We start from the raw sequence: 23,628 nt of genomic DNA on the forward strand, positions 1-23,628 counted from the left end.
GATATTGGTTACCATTGCGTTCCCCTGTATTGCCTGTGACTTGTCGAACACCCTCAGGGTGACATCTGACAGCGAGGGCGACGCGTTTTGTCTGCCCATTTCAGCTTCCTCAGCCCCTTGTGTCTTTATTCTTGTGGTCTGCTGCTGAACTTCTCTTCAGCACCCAAAAGCCCACCCTGAGTATCAAAACAGACACAATAATAATGGAGTTGTCCACCAGATTCATTAGAGCCAAGACACTGAGGTTGTGTTTCCAAAGCCTTTATGTCACTTAATCGCATTGCTAAAAATCAATGCAATGGAATGTCATTCAGGCAGCCTGGGCACCGGCTTTGTGACACATTCTGCCAGTTCTCAGGTGTCCACAGGAGGCAGTGGCTGTGTTTCCTCATCAGTACGGCCTCTTCCTCTCAGGGTCTTGAACCACAAACAGAGCCATGCTGCCCGCACTCCTGCACCAGAGGTATCTGCAAAGACAAGAGAGAAGAAATTGTGCTCATGGGCAGAGGCAACAGACGACTCCTCGAAAACTGCCACTGTGGAGCCCTCCTCTAATTAAACGGCTTAGAGGGACTTGGAATCAAAGGGGGCAAACCCTCTTGTTTGGTTAGAAATGGAAATAAGAAGTAAAAATAAAGTGAGAGTCAAGGAAAAGGTGAGCGTGAGGGTCCATCAACATCCTGACAGACCTGCCAGACAAGTGCCAGTCACAGAGGGAATGTGCCCGTGCCCGGAAATGCCACCTCTGGAGTATGCACTTGTCAAAGTGTGCGGGTATCTCAGTGTGCGGGCGTGTGTATATGAGAGTCGAGCGGGCATGCTTTTACGTGACTGGTGCAGGTCAGCAAGCACGTATGTATGAGAGTGTGCGTGTGTGCATTTCTCTGCCAAGGATGTTTAAATGAAATGCGTGTGCATGCAGGCCTGAGACTCAGTGTGTACAGTATATGCAGGTATGTATATACACTTGCATGTACAGCTTTGACACTCTGTATGTACATAAATGGACATATGTACACCTCAGGGAATGACTGTGTGTAAATCTGAGTGCATATATTAGTTGTACAGACATGCATTTGAGTGCATGTTTGAGCAGTTAACCAATATGTGCAGTTTCAAAGGAATGTAAATGAGTGTGCATTTGGAAATATGCTTAGGGGACTGTGCATATCTGCTTATGAAAGCGTGCATGGGTAGTCAAGCCTGTCTTATGTGAGTGTGGATGTGTGACGTGTTCATGTATTCATTGTGTCTGTGATAGTGTGAGTGTGGGAGCTGTGCACAGTCATGGACAAAAGTTCAGAGAATGACACAAGTATTGGATTTCACAAAGTTTGCTGCTTTATTGTTTTTAAGTCTTTTTGTCAGACGTTTCTTTAGTATACTGAAGTAGAATTACAAGCATTTCAGAAGTTTCATAGGCTGTTATTGACAGTTACGTGAAGTTTATGCAAAGAGTCAATATTTGCAGTGTTGGCCCTTCTTTCTTTTTCAAGATCTCTGCCATTCACCCTGGCAGGCTGTCAATCAACATCTGGCCCCAATCCTGACTGATGGCAGTCCACTCTTAAATAATCAATGCTTGGAGTTTGTCAGAATTGGTGGGTTTTTGTTTGAGGATTGACCACAAGTTCTCACTGGGATTAAGGTCTGGGGAGTTTCCTGGCCAATGACCAAACAGTTCGATGTTTTGTTCCCCAAGCCACTAAGTTCTCACTGTTGTCTTATGGCACAATACTCCATCATGTTGGCAAAGGCATAGTGGGCCACCAAACTGTTCTTGGATGGTTGGGAGAAGTTGCTCTCAGAAGAACAAAAACCCACAAATTCTAAAAAACTCCAAGCATTGGTTCTGCAAGAATGGACTGCCATCAGTCAGGATTTGGCCCAGAAGTTGATGGACAGACAGCATGCCAGGGTGAATTGCAGAGGTCTTGAAAAAGAAAGAAGGGCCAACACTGCAAATATTGACAATAGATAGATAGATAGATAGATAGATAGATAGATAGATAGATAGATAGATAGATAGATAGATATGAAAGGCACTATATAATAGATAGATAGATAGATAGTGTGGCATCTGGCTGAGGCTGGAGCCCGGCCGGGACACCCAGAAGGACCGGAGGAGGGCTTGTGCCTACTGCAGACCGCGAGGGGGCGATCACCCTGGTTATGTTGGGGACCACGGGTAGAGGGTTTGAAAGCCCAGCCCTGTAGGGGCCCGTGGCCACCGGCAGGTGGCGCCCCGGTGCCTGTAGAAGTCTGGAGCCCAGCACTTCCGCCACACCAGGAAGTACTGGGGGGAAGAAGACAGGGGACACCCGAAGGGCTTCCGGGTGCGCAGCCGGCACTTCCACCACACTGGGGCGTGTCTTCGGAGGAATGCCGGGAAGCAGCTGGAGCCCATCCAGGTTCCTATTTAAGGGGCCGCCTCCCTTCAGTCGAGAGCAGAAGTCGGGTGGAAGAGAGACGGAGCTGGAGAGAGGTCAGGAGGCGACCAGGAGAAGAAAAGGCACAAAGGACTGTGAGGCCTGGACATTGGGGTACGGTGCAAGAGGCACTGGGGAGTGCACTGTAAATATTGTAAAATAAACATGTGTGTGGTGAACTTAAGATGTCCGTCTGTCTGTGTTTGGGTTCAAGTCCACAACAGATAGATAGATAGATAGATAGATAGATAGATAGATAGATAGATAGATAGATAGATAGATAGATAGATAGATAGATAGATAGATAGATTAGATTATTATTACTATTATTAGATAGATAGATAGATAGATAGATAGATAGATAGATAGATAGATAGATAGATAGATAGATAGATAGATAGTGTGGTGTATGGCCGGCCGTTCATCCCAGCCAATACCCCCAAGCCGCCAGGTGGAGCCCTCCCTGCAGTATGGAGGTGCCCCGAAGACCAGCAGGGCATCATGGACATTTAGATTTGTTATACACAGCCCTGCTGGATACCATGGGGGCCACTAGGAGACGCTGCAGGGAGGAACGATGGTTATTTGCCTTACGCCCCAGAACTACGTCCGATTCACATGGACAAGGGGAATGACATACTTCCGGGGTGAAGAAAATTACTTTTTATCTGACCCAGGAGGTGATGGGAGATCACATGGACTGGGGATTGGGAACACTTCCAGGTCAGGGAATATAAAAGGACTGTGGCAGCTCCCAGACGGCGAGCTGAGCTGGGTGGAAGGGTGGCAACGCGTCTAGGAGTGATTATTGATTTATTATTGTGTTTATTGAATGAGTATAGTGGGGGTGCTTTGTGCACTGTTGCTTATAAATAAAGTCATCTTTTGGACTTTTATCTGGTGTCTGGCATCTTGGACAAGGGTCTCACGGAGAGATAGTGCCCCCTATCTAAAACAATAGATAGATAGATAAACACTTCTATTGAATAATTCATTGGCTAAAAGTAATTGAGAGAGAGAGCTATGCAGCATTGTTTTGGGGTGTATGATTACCTCAAAAGTCTCCAGGCTTGCTGCTGATCACCATTCCAGTTGGATATTTGTTTTAATGCTAATGGGGGGGCTTAGAAAATGTGGCCACCAAACAGACATGGCCTTGCGATTGTTAAAAATGTGTCAGATGGAGCCGCTCTCCTTCTGTGTCCCTGTGATCAGTTTGGCTAAGAGACATTAAAGCACCCACGCGTCTGCCTCAACCTCAGGCTCTTAGCGTGTTCTTACAAGAGCAACCAACACACACAAGTGGTCTGCATAAATAGTATCTCCGGCAAATGGGGAGATTTATACTTTGCATGTCAAGCATTACTTGAGTGTGAAAAATGCAGGCAATGAAAGGAGAAGTGAAACTAGTCAAACGAGGCAAAGAAAAGGAGAAATGAGATCTCAGCCTGCCCCTTCTACAGAAATGCTCTCAATTGGACCTTATTTTCATTATTTTACTCACTTGTTGTTTTCCGGGATAAGAAGGCTGTCTCCTGAGGCCAGGGTGACACTCTTTCCTGCTTGGGTCACCTGAGAGCTGCCTTCCTGCAAGATAAACAAGTTGGACAAGAGTTTAAATGCAGGCTCTCTGGAGTGACATTTCACTACCAAAGTGTTGGCACCGGGTTCCAGTTCAACATATACAGTACTGTGTCACGTTTTGTTCTGGTTCTTTGTTTTCTCGGCCACAAGGAGATGTTGTTTGTGTTTATTCATAAAAAGCTCTTATTGACTTATATACGTATAACTCATCCCTTAGCCCAGGCATTTCAGACAAAATTACTGCTGTTTATTTGATCCAGCCAGTCTTCTTGATCGGATGCCAATTTTGTCTTTTAACTGAAGTCTTTTCATATTCTTGTTTATTGTTTCCTTCTTTACATTTACAGTTCAAAATTTCTCAAAGTGATGTGACCGACAAATGTGCTTTCTGTGGGGAGAAAGAAACCTCTTATCATTTATTCTTATATTACACAAGAGTGAAAAATCTGTTTTTGCATTTTCGGAAATTATGTGAAAAATTTACTGTTACATTTAATGATCAGAGATTAATTTGGGGCATGAAATATAACAAAAAATCAAAACTTCAATTTTTAAATTATTTACTTGGCCAAGCAAGGTTAGCCATTTTAAAAAGCCGTAACAACAAACAGAGTAGTACATTACCAGAGGATGTGCTCTTTATTTTCAAATTTTACTGGGGAGTGCCGGCGGAAGATTATGGGGAGGCACCTGGAGCACATTATAAAAGGGGCTGCCACCCTGGTGCATGGCGCTTTGAACATTTAAAAGCCTGTACAGCAGCTGTCCTACTCTTTGTCTTTTATTTCCGGCCCCAGGCATGGTTAAATCTTTTGGCACAAAGTTTCGCCTTGAGGGACATGAGTTCTTGATATTTTTTTAGTTTATAATTTAAAAACGGAATAAGAATCTGAAAATCTAACAACATCACATTAAAGTTTGATAAATTCTGAAAAGAAGGCTACCAAACATATATATTTAGCTTTAAAAATAAGCCCCATTTAAAGTGTGGCAAAAAACGTGACACAAAAAGTCACATAAAATAAATCGTTGCACTTTTAGGCTTAGGATTATATATGTATATAGTCACACACGTGCGAGTAGGAGGCAGCTAAAGGGCCTGAGTAAGTGTAACGAAACATCTGACCAGGGGGTGGCGGAGTGCGCTGACTGTCTTTCTCAGTTCCCTACAGACCTTTCCCGGGAACTCCTGCAAGGTTCCGGCGTCTCAGAAGACGTCACTTCCGAAGCCGGCCCCTTTGCGGACATCGCTTCCAAAGATGGCCCCTTTGCTGACGTCACTTTTGGTTCCGGCCATTTTGATGACATCAGTTCCTCTCCAGGCCTTTAAAGCCTCCATCTTGGGCTACTATAGCCAGTTCTAGTTTGGACTCTGGAAAATGCACTTGAGATTTATGATACAACAAACCCTTTTGCAGCTGGGAAAAACAATATATGGGTGGCTGCCCCAAACCTTTATGATGTCTTGGGCATATTATTATTACTATATATATATATACTATCTCACAAAGTTATGACTGATGAGACAGCCGGGTACCAGTTGTTGTCTGCACAGTTTCTCCAGACTCGTCCAATAGATCTCAAAACTCCCTCAGACCTGTCACGTCTCTGGGTGGTCTTACACAATCTTTCACTTTTTGAGAACAGCCTGCTCTAACAGATACACAACTGTGTCATACTCTTCTTTTAATGTCTGATTTCACTGGACTCCTAGTGATATTCAGAGACTTGGATATTTTCTTGTTTCCAACGCCTGCTTTTCCATCACCTTTTCACATAGTTGTCTTCATTGTGTTGGTTAGGCCACCATTCTAACTCACCACAAGTTGGACCTTTGATATGTACTGCATTTATACTGCAAGCAATTGAAACCCCAGACAGGTGACCTCCACTGAACAAATTATGGGACTTCTACATAAAAACCGACTTGCTGCACTAGTATTGATTTAGGTGCATCGTATTAAAGATGGTGAATACTTAGGAGAGTTAATTATTTTGTGTTTTACATTTGTAATTTAGACCACTTGGCAGAGATATGTTTTGACGTTAAAGATTCTTCTTCTGTTGATCAGTGTCAAAAGAGCCAGATGAAATCCATTGTGATTCAGCATTGTGTTTTTATAGTCACCATAAGTACCCATCATTATTAAAGCAGAAGTCAAACATTTAGCGGAAACACTGAATAGACAGTGCTAAAGTGAAACTCACAGTGACATCTTGCAGGCTATTTTTAAAACCATCTGCTGAGTCATGATAGCATTTCATAACACAATGCTGCCCCTCTAGATTTGTTTCACCTACATCCCCAAATCTGCCCACCCTTACCCTGCCGACTGAACCTTTGACTTGGCCAGTCATTAAGTCCACTAGACTTAGCCTTTAATTAAACGTAATTCCAGTTGGGTCAAAAACCTGCAGCCCCTTGAAATGGAGTTCAGTACACGTGGCAGCTGATTTGCAATTCAAACCCATAATGAACTTCATAGAAGTTGCTGACAACAACAACAACAACAACAACATTTATTTATATAGCACATTTTCATAGAAAAAAAATGTAGCTCAAAGTGCTTTACATAATGCAGAATAGAAAAATAAAAGACACAGTAAGAAAATAAAATAAGTCAACATTAATTAACATAGAATAAGAGTAAGGTCCGATGGCCAGGGTGGACAGAAAAAACAAAAAAAACTCCAGACGGCTGGAGAAAAAAATAAAATCTGTAGGGATTCCAGACCATGAGACCGCCCAGTCCCCTCTGGGCATTCTACCTAACATAAATGAAACAGTCCTATACGGCCAGCCGAATAGGGAAAGCGATAAAAATCTTGTTTTTCTGAGTTCTATTTGATGTGTGCATCACACCTATGTAACAAGACGCAGGAAGCAAATTATTATTCACATGATCAGGCAAAGAAGAGAAAGCAACGTGCCCCTCCGGTTCTTCGCACCATGCAAGAGACAACTAACAGTAAAGGGCTGACCTACCAGCTGCCAGATCCATATGTCTGAGCGTTTCTGTCCTTCACTCTCTCCCTCGCCATACATCACCACCTATTGGACACAAACCATTTGAGCAATTTTGGGGAAATCACAGTTTTCCTCATTCACAGTTCCCAACTGGAGGATTCTATAAGCTTTAGTTAGTACATACCCAAAAAACACCCATGACCACATGGAGAGAAAAAAAAAAAGTGTATACCTCAGTTTCAAAATGAACTCCAAACATGTCCACGGGCTTTTTTGCCAAATCATTCTTGTGCTTCACAATCCACTCTTTTAACAAGAAAGGATTCATCAAGCGAGTATTGTTGAAGGGGAAGGGAAGCTCCTTGCGAAGATCCTCTGGAACACAATGAGACAAGCTCCACTGAAGACAGCGACTATCACGAGAGGTGGTTGGGGAACATCAGACTTAATTGTCACGCCTGTCATGGTCTATCCAACTAGAGAAGTTGATTGTGCTTCTCTGACCTTAGGATTTCAAGACAGACTTGGCAAACTACCAGCAAGACCAAATGAGACAAGGCCAGTGCTCAGTCCTGATTGGTTGGATCATTAATGAAAAGTGGGATTGAAGCAGTTGGACTTGGGACACTAGAGTTGAGTACAGTGGTCCAAAAAACCAGACCACAAGTCAAGACTGAGCTGTCTTTAAACAAGAGGAGTGAGATGTGAGTCAAGTAGTGTTAGGAGATGAAACATGAATTAAAATAAATTACTGAATTGGCAATATAGAAAAGGAACTGGAAGATAGATTCAAGTGATCTGAAGAGCTGGGCCATGGATCACGACAAATTAGAGAGTTGTCTTTCGATAAGAGGAGTGAAATTTGGGTCAAGTAGTCTCAGAAGCTGCTTGGGGAGTTAAAACAAAATAGCTGAACTGTCATTAGACAAGAGAAGTTCGAGAAGGGCTGAAGTTGTCTATGAGGCCAGCACCGTGAGTCAAAAGGAACGAGTAAACTCTTGTGGGTCAGAGTTGGACTGAATACGTCAAACTGTTTGGAAGAGTTATACTTAAAATTCTAACAATGAGGAGCTGGACCAAAATATGGAAAGGAGTGACTGAAATTTGCACAACTGCTTCCCAGAATGGACAATTGAAGCCTATGATCATTGTAAAACCGAAATAGAAAATGCCGTGTGCTTTCCTTCCTCTCATGTTGTGCACCAACATGGCCAGTATACCTGGATCTGGTATGCCTGTTCTGCTCTGCTTGGAGTTAAAAAACCTGGAAGGGAACAGAATGAAGGTATCTTGAGGAGCTGCTCTTTATGACACTGAGAGCTAGAGCTGTTTAATGAACCACCTCTCACACATCCCACCTTCTCTATTCAAACACACACACACTAGCTTATAGACAGCTAAAAATCTAACTTTTCACACCTCAGTCCACACACAGAACAATGGCACCACAAGCTTCCTAGAATCATAGCTTTAGAGAGATGACAAAATCCGAGAGTCTGAGGTGTGAGAAAATATGTTCCATATTGTAAGTGAAAGAAAACAAACAAAATGTAAATATATGTTTAATTTTAATTGGAGAAGTTATTTGTTCTATATCTAAAAGAAATCATCATTTTATTATTAGATAACATGAAAACTATTACTAGAATATGAAAACAAAATAACCAGAACAATAGGTAGTCCACCTGAAGCCCGGCCAGTACATGGATGGGAGACCAACCAGGAAAAGCTTGGGTTGCTGTTAGAAGAACTGTTGGTGAGGCCAGCAGGGGGAGCTTACCCTCTGGTCTGAATGTGGATCCCAGTTCCTTAGTGCAGTGACCTGTAATCATCCCCTGTCTCTGATTGGCTAATTATCTCTCACCCCTTAACCACCTAATGTGTTATGCTGGCGCAAAATGGTTGCCGTCACATCACCCAGGAGAATGTTACACATTAGTGGTGGTTGAAGATGGCTCCCCACTCACTATGTAAAGCACTTTCAGTAGTGAGAAAAACACTATATAAATGTAAAAAAATATTATTATTAGTATGTAAAACTGTGGGCCTTTGGGTAAGCAGGTACTATCATTTTCATCAGCTTAAAAAATATTATATGGAAGTTCAGTTTCAAGGTGGAATTGTTAACAAATTTGTTAACTTGGGTTCTATTCATTGTCTAGTTATGGGACAGATGGGAAATCCACAAGGACTTTTTCTCATACCTTCACACCTCAAAAACTTAGATGCTAGTTTAGCTAGTCACTCTAGCGTTGACTGGTGTGCGTCAATGTGGGCGTTTATTTCCTGTGATGCATTGTTTTCCTGAATGCACTGACATTCATTTTTCTGGTGACTCGTCCTACGAAGTCAGTAGACAGATTGTGAAAAGCATGGGGTGTCATGAGGTCGCTGGAAAGGGGTGTGTGGTGCTCCCAATATCTCTGCAAAAGGACGAAGGTCCAAGTCTTTGGAGTCCTGGTGCTTCCTGTCTTGCTATATGGTTGTGAGACATGGATGCTATCCAGTGACCTGAGACGAAGACTAGACTCCTTTGGTACTGTGTCTCTTCGGTGAATCCTTGGGTACCGCTGGTCTGACTTTGTGTCGAATGAGCGGTTTCACATGGAGTCCCAGATGAGGCACATTACCTGCATTGTGAGGGAGCGTCAGTTATGGCACTATAGCTATGTGGCACAGTTTCCCAAGGGTGATCTGGCTCACAGGATCCTCATTGTTGGGGACCAGAGCGGCTGCACCAGGCCAAGGTCCATGTTAAAGCTGGCTGTGGCAGATAGAGGGTCATTTTTGGAGGGAGGGACTGGACCACGTGTCTGCCTGGGGGGTTGCCAACCAGTATCCCAAGCTGTTTTGTTGTGTGGTGGGTGTGGCAACATGCTGTACCAATGCACGCTCCCCAACCTGACCTGATTGTTGCCCTGTTCAGTGCTGGCACAGGCTTACTCCCTAAACCACCGAGATCATCTGTTCTCAGTCCTGGAACAGAAAAGGAGGAATGGAAAAGAGAAGGACAGACAGAGGGATGATCATCTTGCAGTACAGTACTCTCTTCAGAGTGGTGCAGTTGTGTCATCTGTTATTAAAGAATGGCACCTAAAACCTTTAGTGTGGCTTCAGCACATTATATTGTCTACATGTGCACAGATATAGCATGATGTGAAAGGTACTGCTTTAAATGTGTATTGAATTTATGTATTATGCTTTTTTCTTTCTAAAATGACTGCACTGCGCATGGCAGCCATGACCATATGTGATGTGTCTTGGACCAGAGTCCACTTCTCTGTGGCATGAACAGTGGCTGCAGATTTTAGTAATTTTGGTTAAATCTCCTGGTATTACCTTAATTTTACACTAATCTGGTTGGAAGCATGTGCTGATAGCATGTTGCCGCACCAATCACATGGTGAACCACCTGGATTGGGACCTGAGTGCACTGAACAGTGTGAGTTTTTTTACGGTGGCAGGAGAGCCAATCCTGCCACCAACCCTGCACATTTCCATGTTTGTAGGGATGGATGAAGATTAACGTCATACCAACGACAGAACAATTTCAGGTTAAGGGCCTTGCTCAGGGGCCCAAATGGAGTAGAGTCACTCACTTCTGGCATTTATGGGATTCGAACCAGCAATCCCTAGCCTCAGAGCCACTTGGTTTTCTATAAATTTTTCTAACTCAAAAGCCTGTTTAACTCATGCAATTTTTTTTGCTATCTTCCATTAGTTTGTGTCTTTCCAATCTTGTTACTAATTTTTAAATGCATTATTATTATTATTATTATTTTTACAGAATTTCTGTCATGCCTTGTGACTTTGCGTACCTGTGTACCTCATTCTATTCCAGCTACTGTCTTTTGCTATAGCATCATGTAACACTGACAAGGAATTTGAATCTGATAGATTGATGGACTCTTTATGGTCAAAAATCATCTTTTCTTTCCCACCCAATAGTCCTAACTTTACTAAACAGAAGCTTAGAAGGCAATGTTAGCCATAGCTTGGAGGACACAACACCTGTCATCTGAGGTATTTGCTACTTCCATACACACAATCAACCAGATTCATGAAACAGGGTGGCCAACAAATGAAAGATTATTAAAAAAAGAAAATCTCTCACTCCTGGATGACTGGAACCAGCTGCACGCCCAGATTTTCACAGTAGAACCAGCGTTCAAACAGCACATCTGTGGTCCCATCCATGTAGTATCTGCAAGAGACAAGAGCGCAACCCTAAGAACAGGCCAGGCAGCCATTTGCACCCTCTGCTGGCAGTTGGCACACCTGCAGCATGTGCGTCTAGACCAGGGGTAGGCAAAGTCGGACCTTGAGAGCCGCAGCGGCTGCAGGTTTTTGTTCCAACCCAATTGCTTCATTAGAAACCAATGATTGCCAATCTTAGACCTTATTACATTTTATGGCTTGTTAGTCTACAATGTTAGATTCTTATTTTGTGTCCAAATGATTTGAAGCCTAAAACTGATCATTTTTAGTCTGTCACATTCTTCTATTAAGTGTTTTATTAAATCAAATTAAAAAGTGCATGATGAACACAAACGGAAACAAGCTAGATGGAGAACTGCCGGCCGCTTTCTCATTTACATCTTATTGCTAATCAAGAACCATTAACACACTGAATGTAGCTGTTTAAGATTGAAATAAGCAATTAAGGGAGGGGAAACTTAACAGGTGAGACCACTAAAATGAAGCATCAAGCTATAACTTAAGCAATAAGTACTTCATCAGCAATAATTGACTGCTCATTAACTAGGTTGGAACAAAAACCTGCACCCACTGCAGCTCTCCAGGACCGACATTGCACACCCATAGACAAGATCAACAGAGTGTAATTGCAGACTGCAGTATCTATAAGTGAAGTCATGTAATGTGCTTACATCACAAAATGCCAACAACATCAGTCACAAAACACCCATTGCATTAGACTATGGTTAACATTAGGGCCCCGTTACATTATGGTTAACATTAGGGCCCAGTTACACTATGGCTAACATTAGGGCCCCGTTACACTATGGTTAACATTAGGGCCTTGTTACACTATGGTTAACATTAGGGCCCAGTTACACATTACGGCCTTGTTACAATATGGTTAACATTAGGGCCTCATTACACTATGGTTAACATTAGGGTCCAGCTACACTATGGTTAACATTAGGGCCCCGTTACACTATGGTTAACATTAGGGCCTTGTTACATTATGGTTAACATTAGGGCCCCATTACACTATGGTTAACATTAGGGTCCAGCTACACTATGGTTAACATTAGGGCCTTGTTACACTATGGTTATGGGAGGGTTATCTGACTCAAAGGGCAGTTCGTGACTGATGTTGTGGGCATTACCTGACCTGTGTCATACATATTGCAGGCTGCAGTTAGACCCTTCTCGTCTAGACAACCACAAGTTAATAAAAAAACAAGATTAGAAAGCATCCCCACTCAGGCTCCAAACCCCTGCAAGACCCCATCAGGTGAAACTGGGTACAGCATACCTGAGCGCATCAAGCTCTGACTTTAGCCTTCGCCTTTCAATGACCAGACCCACTGTGTTAGCCTGTCGCTGTGGGGAGTGTGGAATTCTGGCTGGCAATAAGAACATCTGTGAAACAGAAGACAGGAGGACTGATTTGAGGTGTGCCTGCAGACTTGGAATCAGCCATTGGGAACAGCTGGACTCACCTCGCCTTCTCGAATATGGACATCCTTGTGCTTGCCATTCTCAATGACCTTTAGACACATGTCTCCTCTTATCTGGTAAAAAAGCTGTAAGCCAGATATGTCAGGGATAAAGTTCACTTCATGCTCAGTTTATCCAGAGTTAAACACTAATCTGAATCCATGAGGGTAGAAGCTGACTTGGTGATTTATTGGTGTGGCACCCACACCACCCCCCCAGGGGTTAATAGCATTCATTTACCTCATGTGAACCCAAAAAGAGAGCAGATCAATAATGCGATAATACTCAAACAGACATCAAGGGCTACTCCTTTGGGGTCAAAGGTTTTTCATCACCCATTTCCACACCAGACTGGCAGCAACACTTGTTATAATGTCTGCCAGGGCTCAGCTAGGCAGATTGAGGGGTGAAATGTCCACCCACCTCCACCTTCAGCATGCTCCTTGCACGGACCATTACAGTCTGTCTGTATTGGCACAACACGTTGAAGTAGGTGCCATGTTCTAATGCTGCGTGTCTGATCGAATGAATCAAGTTAAGGAGAGGATCGGGTGAATCACACAAAGCAGCAGGGGTGACAGGGGAACTTTACCCAAAGCCAATAAGAGATGGAAGTAGCAAACTGTTACTGTGGGTTATATCTTGGTGAAAAACAATAAAGCATTTTATTTCTGCAGTATCTTTACAGTTGTTGTGGTCGGCCGAGGCCCTTGCCCGGCCAGGATGTCTTTGTACTGGAAGGACCAAAAGAGAGAGTTTATCCAGGACATGATCTCCCCTGGAACCCTAGAGGGCAGCCCCACCAGCTTGCAGAGGGACCATGGGTTTGGAGCATGGAAGCTCAACCCTGCCTGGACATTTGCTGAGCCCTTGATTGTAGCAGTTCTGGGTCGACAAGCACCTGGAGCACTTTCAGGTGCCCTATAAAAGGAGCCAGCTGCTACTACTCAAAGGGCAAGAGTCGGGATAAAGAAAGACGAAGTTTGTCGGAAGAGGAGTGGAGGCAGAAGGAGTGGGAAAAGAAAAGAATGAAAGGGCCGTGTTTGCACACTTTGGTGCTTTACTGTACTGTGTTCTGGGGAGCAAGGAAAAAGCACCTCTCCAACTCTGAAATAAAGGGCCTTGTGTGGTGCACTTGTGTCTCTGCCCATCTGTGTCGGGTTAGGGCGGCTGTACGCACCCCTGGTTTCCACAACGTACAGAAAATTATTTTATATATTTTACCAAGAGCTGGATCACTAGTGGGTCATGTGACCCTTTCAGGGTCTTTTAATGAGCCGGAGATTGGGGATTAAACAAATAATCTAGGGTTTTACCATCTATCACCACCCTGCCATCCAACACCCTCTTTTCTATGCCCTCTATCAGCACCATCACCCCTGCTGCCAATCGCTCAAGGTTGCCAAGTAGAATTTTACCTCCTCTCCTTCCTCGATGTGATAATCCTTCCTGATGTTGGGGCCACCAACAAACATGACATTCAACTGGGAGAAGTGCCTGAAACCGAGAAAGAGAGAGTTACCAATTAGCAGAAAAGAAGGACAGGGTCAAGATAACACCAACAGAATGCTTTCTGGAGACTGTCTGGAGTCTTACTGGTAGGACTGTTCATTTCCACAAGAGACCTAAATGCTTTGCAGAAGACCATTAGGGATAAGAGTACGACGCTAGACAGTCTGGTCAGCCTAACCATAGATGGTGGTGGATTCAAAATCAATTAATCACATTGAGCAAGTGGTGGCATCCATACCATTGGCCCATCTTGTTGAAGGTTTTGTAACTTTTTTTCTACCGATCACTTATCTGTTTGTGCTAAACAGGCCCCTGTTGTAATAATGAACACACAAAAGGCTTAAAAACTTTTACTGTGTGTCGCTGCCAGGATCAAGCACCAGTCAGACGTGTGCCATAAGAAAACTCTCCGTCTAAAAAGGTTAGTTTTTAAAAGGTTTAGTGAAAATTTAATCAAACTGTCCACACAAGAATAAAGAAGAGTTGTTACACATGTAGAATAAAGGACAAAAAACGGAAAAAAATGTCTCTTCTTGTTGAACTTTAATGGTTTCTATACCTAAGGATGCTTTATTTATCTATGTTTTACTTCACATTCAGTATGTTCTAAATGTACGGCTCTGCGCATACAACTAAGCACGTTAAGGCACAGTTTGAAACTGCAGGCCTTCCATGCCTTACTTACGCCAAGGCAGGTCACTAACTGAGACTAATCTATAGTCAAAGGGTATAGAAATAGTTAAAATATATCAATCCAAGTCAGCTTGTTGGGGTTATAAGAACCTCCCATTGACTATGCCTGTGTTTCCTAAACTCGGTCCTGGGGGACCCCCTGTGGCTGCAGGTTTTTGTTCCAACCAGCTTCTGCTTTTAATTGGACTCCTAGGCGAATCAAGTTATGTGTTATTTCCCAAGTTCTGCATTTTGGGAACAAAATAGAAATTAGAAATTAGAAAACTACAAATATATATATATATATATAACCAAACTTAGTTTTCCACAAAAATTAAGTTTTGGGGACCGTTCCCATATAAAAAATGAAACAAAATAGCGACATAAATGATCAAAATTACTGTATTGTAGTATTTGACCAAGTTTATGAGACAAGATGGCATTTTTATACAGAATGCATTATGGGAACAGGAAATGGCTGGCAGGAAGTGACGTTGAATGCAGGACCCGGAAACAATGTCATAATGGAGGAACTGGAAATGAAGTCACCGGAAGTGACGTCATAGCGGCCATTTTGAAACCCGGAAATGGAGGTGATTATTTTTCTTCTGTTTTCTTGTTGAGAGATGAAGAGATTCAGGTAAGCACCACGTGACAACCCCTCGTTTCACAATATTTCACTCACCTTTAGGCTTTTTGACTGCCTCCTAATCGTACGTGTGGCAATATATATTGTGGAAGCTGGCCCGGACACAGACAGGCAGGCGGACACTTCATTTCACCCATAAACACGTTTATTTACAATAGTATCAGTCACAAGAGCACCACAAAACCCCCAAAGTCCCCAAAGTCCTGGCCACACAATGCCTTACTTCCTCTTCTTCAGGCCCTTTTATTATCACCCAGATGTGCTCCAGGTGGGTTCCGGCAATCACCCGCCGACATGCCCCTGTGTGGTGGAAGTGCCAGCTGCATCTCCGGAAGCACTCCGGGTGTCCCTGTTCTTCTTCCCCCCAGCACTTCCTGGTGTGGCGGAAGTGCTGAGGTTCAGGGCTCCAAAGGCATGGGGGCGCCCCCTGGCGGTGACCACGGGCCCCTACAGGGTGGAGCTTCAAAGCTCTGTACCCGTGGCCCCCAAAGGAACCAGGGCGGTCGCCCCCAGATGGTCTGGGGAAGGCGCAAGCCCTCCTGGGCGTCCCAGCCGGGTCGCCACCCCAGCCACCTCTGACAATATATACTAGTGACTGGGAGCCCAATTGAATTGGACTACAAATTCTAAGTTTTTGAAATCCATACTTTCTCTGCAAAGAGTTATTTGTTTTTTTAAGTCGTTGAAATGATTTCGTTATCATGGCACTGATTTGTGCTTAAAACAGACCTTTTTGGCCGACGTAATGAAGAGCTTCCAGTTTAAATGGGGCTGCGAGACGTGAACTCAGCTCTTCGGCGCACCTCATTTGATTTTTTCCGGCAAACAAATTTTCAAAACAAATCGTATTTTACAACTCTAATCAGAGTCGGAGTAATAAGTATGTTGGCGTGGTCATTTTAGATCTGAGATCGGCTAAAATTTAAACAATGACGGTTGTTAATACCCAGCCGTCATTACTCAGTTTGCCAGTAGATGTCACAAGGACGGATGCCAAAACCGAACTGGCCAAAGATAGATTTCGACGGACCAAGCAAATGGCGATACGCTCTAAATTACTTACGGTTCCAGAGCTGTTGAAGGGTTTAAGTCAGTCGATGATGTTAGTCCTGGTTCCAAAAACCAACCGAACTTACTGTTATCTACTCGAACCAACACCGACTTACTATACTCGGCCATCCAGCGGCATCACTGAAGCATTCGAACGTTCTTAGCCAATCATGCAATACTGCGTCCGCATTTCCCACGTTATGTTCTAACTACAGAGGCAGAGTCCCATTGCATGATTCTAACTTGTATTGAGTCGAGGTATTGACGCGAACACCATACATACGGGGTGTTGATACAAACACCATACATACGGATAGTACCAAATTATATATAAGGATATATATTAAAATGTACCAAGCAATTCTATGGGAATAATGTATTTTTTTTTCTTTTTAACAATATTTTCATTCTACTTTTCTAGGTGTTCTAATCGTTTAATTAATCCATTATTTACTAATTAGTGGGTCTGGTGCTAAAGTAGTTGCAGCCTTTGATTATTCCGTGTTGTTTGTCCGCGTGTCTGCTCTGCTCATTTTCAATTGTCATTAATGAGATACAACGAAGGGGAAAAACTGCACAGAGAAAGGGCAAAATATAACGAAATCAACAAAAGAGAGCCCATAGCAAAACCAGAAACATTTCTCAATGTCTTATACATGTAAAAATCATGCTGCTGTGCTTTTCTGAATGTAGAATAAAAGAAAAATAATACCAGCTAATTAAAGGAGATCAGTGCTATCGGGTGCTGTCACTGATTAGGAATCTGGTTGGAACAAAAACCTGCAGCCCCAGTGAGCCCTCAGGACCAAGATTGGGAAACACTGGACTATGCATTAATATATAGGCAAACATTTAATAGAACTTAAATACCTGGCAAATGGCTCTTTCACTGTCCATACTACCATACTTCCTCACAGTGTGTTACTGCAGACATTAACATAAAAGTGCTGATGTCAGCCCACTACTGGCAAGCTGATATGGCAAAAGGAGATATAAAGAAGACTTTCACGTCATCTGCGTGTGGTCCGTTGAAAAACAGTGATAATGGACAGAGGTCATCAAACAACCGGAAGCCTCGTTACTCCTACCAGTACCTTTTGGATAAAGGAGGTTTCTCACGTTCTCCAATTACTCAAGGCCCTGTCAGGCTGCCCAAACTGCCCAATTCATTAACTGACCAGCAGCCCTGACTTAGCCCACTGACCCCAGAAAGGGGAAATAACAAAGTTACCCTAAGTAAGGTGAGCTCCTAACCAGTGCACGTCTGAAGATGCTCACACACGGGGTGTGAAGTGACGATGATTCCTGCAAAGGAGCCCATTAACCCAAAGGCCTAATGTGAAGCGGTGGCCATGGCACCTAGTGGAGAGCAACTGCAACCAGCAAAATAAAAGTGTGATTATACAGAGCCCACAAATGTGTTGGTGGGTAGGGTCTTCAGTGTCCCTCAGATGAAGTGGGAAGGACAGGAACCAAATGGAAAATTGGGATGCCAGCCGCTGGTCATGCTGTTCACTTGAAACAAACTGAAAATGATAGTGCAGAGGTAGCACATGTTAAGGTTTTAGCCACTGGCCTCACAGCGATAGGCTCTAGAGAGTGGTCTTATCACAGGATCGGAGCTCTGTAAGGCATTGCACTTCTCTCCAGAATGAGACGCCACTTCTCAGGAGTGTCTCGCTTTTATAGCTCCTGGACTTGAAGGGGTATGGTCAGTTGAGATAGTGATCACCTCCCCTGGTGTCCTGGAGTGGTAGCACTCAAACCTCAGATGAACCAGGAAGGTGACCCTTAGACACACATGTATGACAGCGTTTTGACATTATTGGCTAAAGTATCTCCATCCATACACTGGAGAGACGGAAAACGCATGTGACTCCGTCGTCTAGTGCATCATATAGTTTGAGCATAACGCCCCTTGTCACAAATTTAGCAGTTTTAAAACTTTATTTGCCTTTTTAATATCTTCTCCACATTGCTTAGTCAATGAAAATGTTGCTTCAACATAAACCCCTCAATCCTTTTCAGAGGTTGCTTTCTGCAGCTCACTGTCTCCCATCTTGTATTTATAAATGATGTTTCTTTTGCTTGCGTGTAGCACTTTACACTTTTCTACATTAAACTGGATGCTCGAAACTTGTCCAGAGGTCTTTGACTTCTCATGTCACCTCTTCAGTGTCTGCCATCCCTCCAATTTTAGTTAGTGTCACCTGTGAATTTGACAAGTTTACTAACTATACCAGAATCAATGTTATTGATATAAATCAGAAAACATAACGGTCCCAGGACAGATTCCTGAGGGATTCCACTGATGTCCTCGTTCTCCTCTTATCTGCCCTCTTTGTCTTTTAACCAACTAGAGATCCAGTTTTGTAGGTTACCTCTGATACCTACAGCTTCCAGTTTCAGAATGAATTAAATTAAGAATTAATATATTTGAAATCACATATTAATCAGATGGGGGTGGCACGGTGGCGCAGTGGGTAGCGCAGCTGCCTCGCAGTAAGGAGACCTGGGTTTGCTTCCCGGATCCTCCCTGTATGGAGTTTCCATGTTCTCCCCATGTCTGCGTGGGTTTCCTCCCAAAGACATGCAGGTTAGGTGCATTGGCGATTTTAAATTGTCTCTAGTGTGTGCTTGGTGTGTGTGTGTGTGCCCTGTGGTGGGCTGGCACCCTGCCCAGGGTTTGTTTCCTGCCTTGTGCTCTATGTTGGCTGGGATTGGCTGACCCTGTAGTTAAGAGATAGCGGTTTGGATAATGGATTGATACTAATCAGATTACTAGGACAGCATTTTTTCACTTAAGAAATATAGAAAAAGTTACATCTCTTATAACTTTGCAAGATGCAGAAAAATGAGTTCACGCTTTTGTTTTCAGTCGGCTAGATTACTGTAACGCACCCGTCTCAGGACGACCCAAGAAAAACATCAATCGACTGCAAAACACCACACCAAACACCATAAATCTAGTAACACATATAAAAATCACTGTAAGAGCCAATCTTAAACTCATATTAGTGTGTGCTTAATTTGAATAGAATATAATTTTATTTCATAGCTATAGATTATGGTATAGCTTTTACCCCCAGTAGTAAACGTGAAACTGAACCATCCATCCATTATCCAACCCACTAAATCCTAACTACAGGGTCACAGGGGTCTGCTGGAGTCAATCCCAGGGAACACAGGGCCGGAATCAAACCCGGGGCAGGGCACACACACACACTCTGGACAATTTAGGATCGCCAATGCGATCTGTTTGGACTGTGGGAGGAAACCCACGCAGACACGGGCAGAACATGCAAACTCCACACAGGGAGCGAACCCAGGTCTCCTTACTGCGAGGCAGCAGCGCTAACCACTGCACCACCCAGAAATTGAACCGCCTTGGCTATATCAGTAATACCGTGTGTTAATTAAGTCAGTTTGGAATTCGTCTCATTGCTCGCTGGACTGTTAGACCCGTTTGCAGTTTGTAAATGGGGCAGACATGCAGTTTTCTGGTTTGACTATATGAGAAAATTTAGAGAAACGAACATGATCAAAATCCATCCATCCATTATCCAACCCGCTATATCCTAACTACAGGGTCACTCAATCCCAGCCAACACAGGGCGCAAGGCAGGAAACAAACCGCACCGCAGGGCGCGCGCACACACACACACGCACACACGCACTAGGGGCAATTTAGAACCTAACCTGCACGTCTTTGGACTGTGGGAGGAAACCGTAGTACCCGGAAGAAACCCACGCTGACATGGGGGAGAACATGCAAACTCCACGCAGGGAGGACCCGGGAAGCGAATCCGGGTCTCGTAACTGCAAGGCCACCTATGATAAAAGTGGATTTTTTCTTTAAACAAGGACTTTACTTTGCGATGCCAACTTTTTCTATATTTTTGTGTGAACTGTTTTGCTTTGAATTTTTACTAAAGCTTTTAAAAACGAAGATATTTTGTCTGTGAAATCATTTCAACCCATCACACTTTTGCTAAAATCCCATGAAGCAAATTAAAGCTGCAGACCTTTGGTAGTTTTGGGTAAACGCAGCTACAGTTACTTTGACGAACGCTCGGAGTCAGAACGCAGGCGATCAGAGGAGTGCACAGACGCTCAGGCAGCAGCCTACTCTTACAGAAAGAAGCCTTCTATAAGGACAGGCAGTACCCAGGCAATGTTAGTATTGTAATTTGATGTGATTGTTTGAATAGAAAATAATCAATAGTGTGTTCTCAGGAGCTTGATATTACATTTATAGCTTGATGAATTAACATCATACTTAGAGCATATTTTCAAAATATTTACCATGTCCATTTTGTAATATATATATATTAACTCTGAATCCCATTTCTTGGCATTAGACCCGAGTGTCACTCAGGCTGTTAAAACAGTGCTAAAAGCAGTAGTCCAAGCCACGGTATAGGTCCTATCACCTGTAGGCGTTCCTGGTAATAAAGGCGTCTCGTTCAAATAAAAAAAAACGTTTTCAAGCAGTCCAAGTCCTGCACGCTCTTCCCAGTGATACGACCAGTGATGTTGAGGAGCTTCTCATCTGCTGTGATGCCCGAGTGGTTTTTGTCTTCAGGTAGTGAAATTGAAACGGACTGTGAAGCCGAAAGCGACGCTCGTTCGGTATTTACATTATTATTAAATTTTTTGACACTTCTGACTACATACTTTTAGTGTTTTGCAGGTTTTGCAGCCAAAAAAATGCAATGCTTTTGACATGTTTTTTCGTGAACAAAAATGTAACACTAACGCTTGCTGTTGTGCAGGAACTCAACGTGTTTAATCATTTCTGTGAATAAACAAGCAAAGAAGCCTGATCTTTGGAACTATATGTAACAGTCTACTAATGCAAAGTCTTTAAAATGTGACTTTTTGAGGCCCACACTTACCCTGTAAGTTTTTACAAACGATTATTGCAAGACAACACTCTGGCTGCATCACTACTGGCTATCAGTATCGGATCGAAAAAAAAATCAGACGCACCGCCTGTCACATGATGACGTTTCTTGGATGTTGCGTTTCTATTGGCTACTGTAGCTACCACCTTGCGTTTAAGAAACTGTTTTTTGAGGAAGTCGAAAGAAAACTTTAAACGGGGCCACGCGGTCACTGTGTCATCGGAAAAAAAAACAGCGGCGCTCTTACTGGGGACTCCGTACCTTCAGGTGCCGCACGATTGTCCACTCTGATCAAACCCACCCTTCCCTTTCCCCTGGAATCATCCCCTAGCCCCCCAGGGGGCCCCGATATACCGCACCTGCACATCTCTAACCCTTGCTTAGCACGTTACTCACATGAGTTTATTGCACACTGGGGGGAGGAATGCTGCCTCGTTCTCCTGGATCCATTTGTCGACATTGACCAGTAGAGCGTCCATCGTGACTGTACCGAGAAGAAGTGGACAGTTTCCTCGCCCGCCCACACTCCCATTGCTTTTAATTGGGAAAGAAGAAGGGGAGGGCCGCTGCATATTTTGCAAGTTTTTTTTTTTCCTAAAGCAAACTTTGAATAATAAAAATGGGAGGAGCATGGGGGTTAAGGTAATACTAGATTTCGTGTCACTTGTCGACGATCAAGCAGTATTTGAGGATACAGAGCTATACAGACTAATGAACGATTCGTTAATTAAAGACAAACTCCCCCGGTTAACAAGATCGACACTTTTGCAGGTCGTCAATTAGTGGTGCCGAGAATAGCGAGACCCTCAGGTGGGCACACTGCCAGAACTACAGTAAAATAAAATCACGCCAGAAGTGCGGCTGTCAAGGAGCACCGGCCGCGTGACAAACGCCTTTTTAGGACTTACTGAGGTGTACATTACCGACAGCTAATGACGGTTAACAACCTGAAATGCACCTGTTAGTCAATTTCTGTTTTACAAAGGCGATTTCTTTGTAGAGTAACATCCTCAAACCAGGCTAATTCAGTTTAAGCAGAGTTGTCATTCTAACTTTTAGGAAAAAAGTCCATGTAACCAAACCAACACAGAAAAGCACTGACATGTTTAATAAGGATTTTTTTAATTAAATACAACAGCATCCGCATGCCCGCCAAATAAATCAAAGTGTCAGAAAAACCAGGATAAGCAGGAAATGATAAGAAGGAGCAGTGCAGGAGAAAGCTGGAGCAGAAGTTGCATGATGGAAGTGTGGGATGGGATGAAGATCATCACTGGCTGCAGCTCGAAGCGAGGTGCCACCATCGAGAGAGACGTGGAGAGAGCAAACCAAATAAACAACTTCTTTAACAGGTTTGACCACCCTAACCCACTCTCTCCTCGGAGTACTTCACCCTCCACCCATCCTTCTGCTGATGCCAGCATAGCAGAGACGCCCCCACTCACAATTACAGCAGCCCAGGTGAGCAGAGAGCTGAGGAGTCTTCGTGCCAACAAAGCACAGTCCAAAGACATGCAGGTTAGGTGCATTGGCGATCCTAAATTGTCCCTAGTGTGTGCTGGGTGTGTGTGTGTGCCCTGCGATGGGCCGGCGCCCTGCCCAGGATTTGTTTCCTGCCTTGCGCCCGGTGTTGGCTGGGATTGGCTCCAGCAGACCCCCGTGACCCTGTAGTTAGGATATAGTGGGTTGGAGAATGGATGGATGGAATTCTTTACTCTATGGTAGGCTAGCAGGACACAAAGAGATTATGAAATCCTTGTGTAACTATACATACTTCATGTCGTAAGAGTGCTTTTAAAATCAGGTCTCACTGGTATTGTACAATTCTGTTACTATCTAGTCATGGTAATTTACTGTGTGGAGACTGCTACAGATTTCTTCTTCTTCTTTTGGCTTCTCCCGTTAGGGGTCACCACAGCGGATCATCTTTCTCCATCTCTTCCATCTCTGTGTGTAAATGATAGGGAGGTTAATGCAATGGTGAGGATGCAGGGAGTAGAGTTGGCAAAGGTGGATGAGTTTAAATACTTGGGATCAACAGTACAGAGTAATGGGGATTGTGGAAGAGAGGTGAAGAAGAGAGTGCAGGCAGGGTGGAGTGGGTAGAGAAGAGTGTCAGGAGTGATTTGTGACAGACGGGTATCAGCAAGAGTGACAGGGAAGGTCTAC

At 43.7% G+C, this 23,628-nt stretch overlaps 1 protein-coding gene across 1 annotated transcript; it reads right to left on the reverse strand.

Moving 5' to 3' along the window:
* Positions 1 to 245: 245 nt before the first annotated feature.
* On the reverse strand, positions 246 to 22,002 carry haao (3-hydroxyanthranilate 3,4-dioxygenase). The gene is made up of 10 exons (XM_039738459.1): positions 21,856 to 22,002; positions 14,088 to 14,166; positions 12,672 to 12,755; positions 12,485 to 12,591; positions 11,096 to 11,185; positions 8,202 to 8,245; positions 7,214 to 7,356; positions 7,000 to 7,065; positions 3,934 to 4,016; positions 246 to 467 (listed from the first exon to the last, which is right to left on the reverse strand). Exons 1-10 carry the CDS (start codon positions 21,936 to 21,938, stop codon positions 392 to 394), a joined length of 855 nt encoding a protein of 284 aa, XP_039594393.1. The 5' UTR covers positions 21,939 to 22,002; the 3' UTR covers positions 246 to 391.
* Positions 22,003 to 23,628: the final 1,626 nt, after the last annotated feature.

Source organism: Polypterus senegalus, chromosome 16, assembly GCF_016835505.1.
Source record: "Polypterus senegalus isolate Bchr_013 chromosome 16, ASM1683550v1, whole genome shotgun sequence".
Taxonomy (NCBI): domain Eukaryota; kingdom Metazoa; phylum Chordata; class Cladistia; order Polypteriformes; family Polypteridae; genus Polypterus; species Polypterus senegalus.

What these genes read in the sequence shown, in the direction of transcription:
- haao (XM_039738459.1), bottom strand. Translation starts at nt 21,938, where the DNA reads ATGGACGCTCTACTGGTCAATGTCGACAAATGGATCCAGGAGAACGAG. An exon ending in CTGGTTCCAGTCATCCAGGA is followed by an intron (nt 8,246 to 11,095) that starts GTGAGAGATTTT and finishes GTTCCCTTCCAG; the next exon opens with GTTTTTTAACTCCAAGCAGA. An exon ending in AACAGGCATACCAGATCCAG is followed by an intron (nt 7,357 to 8,201) that starts GTATACTGGCCA and finishes ATTGTGTTCCAG; the next exon opens with AGGATCTTCGCAAGGAGCTT.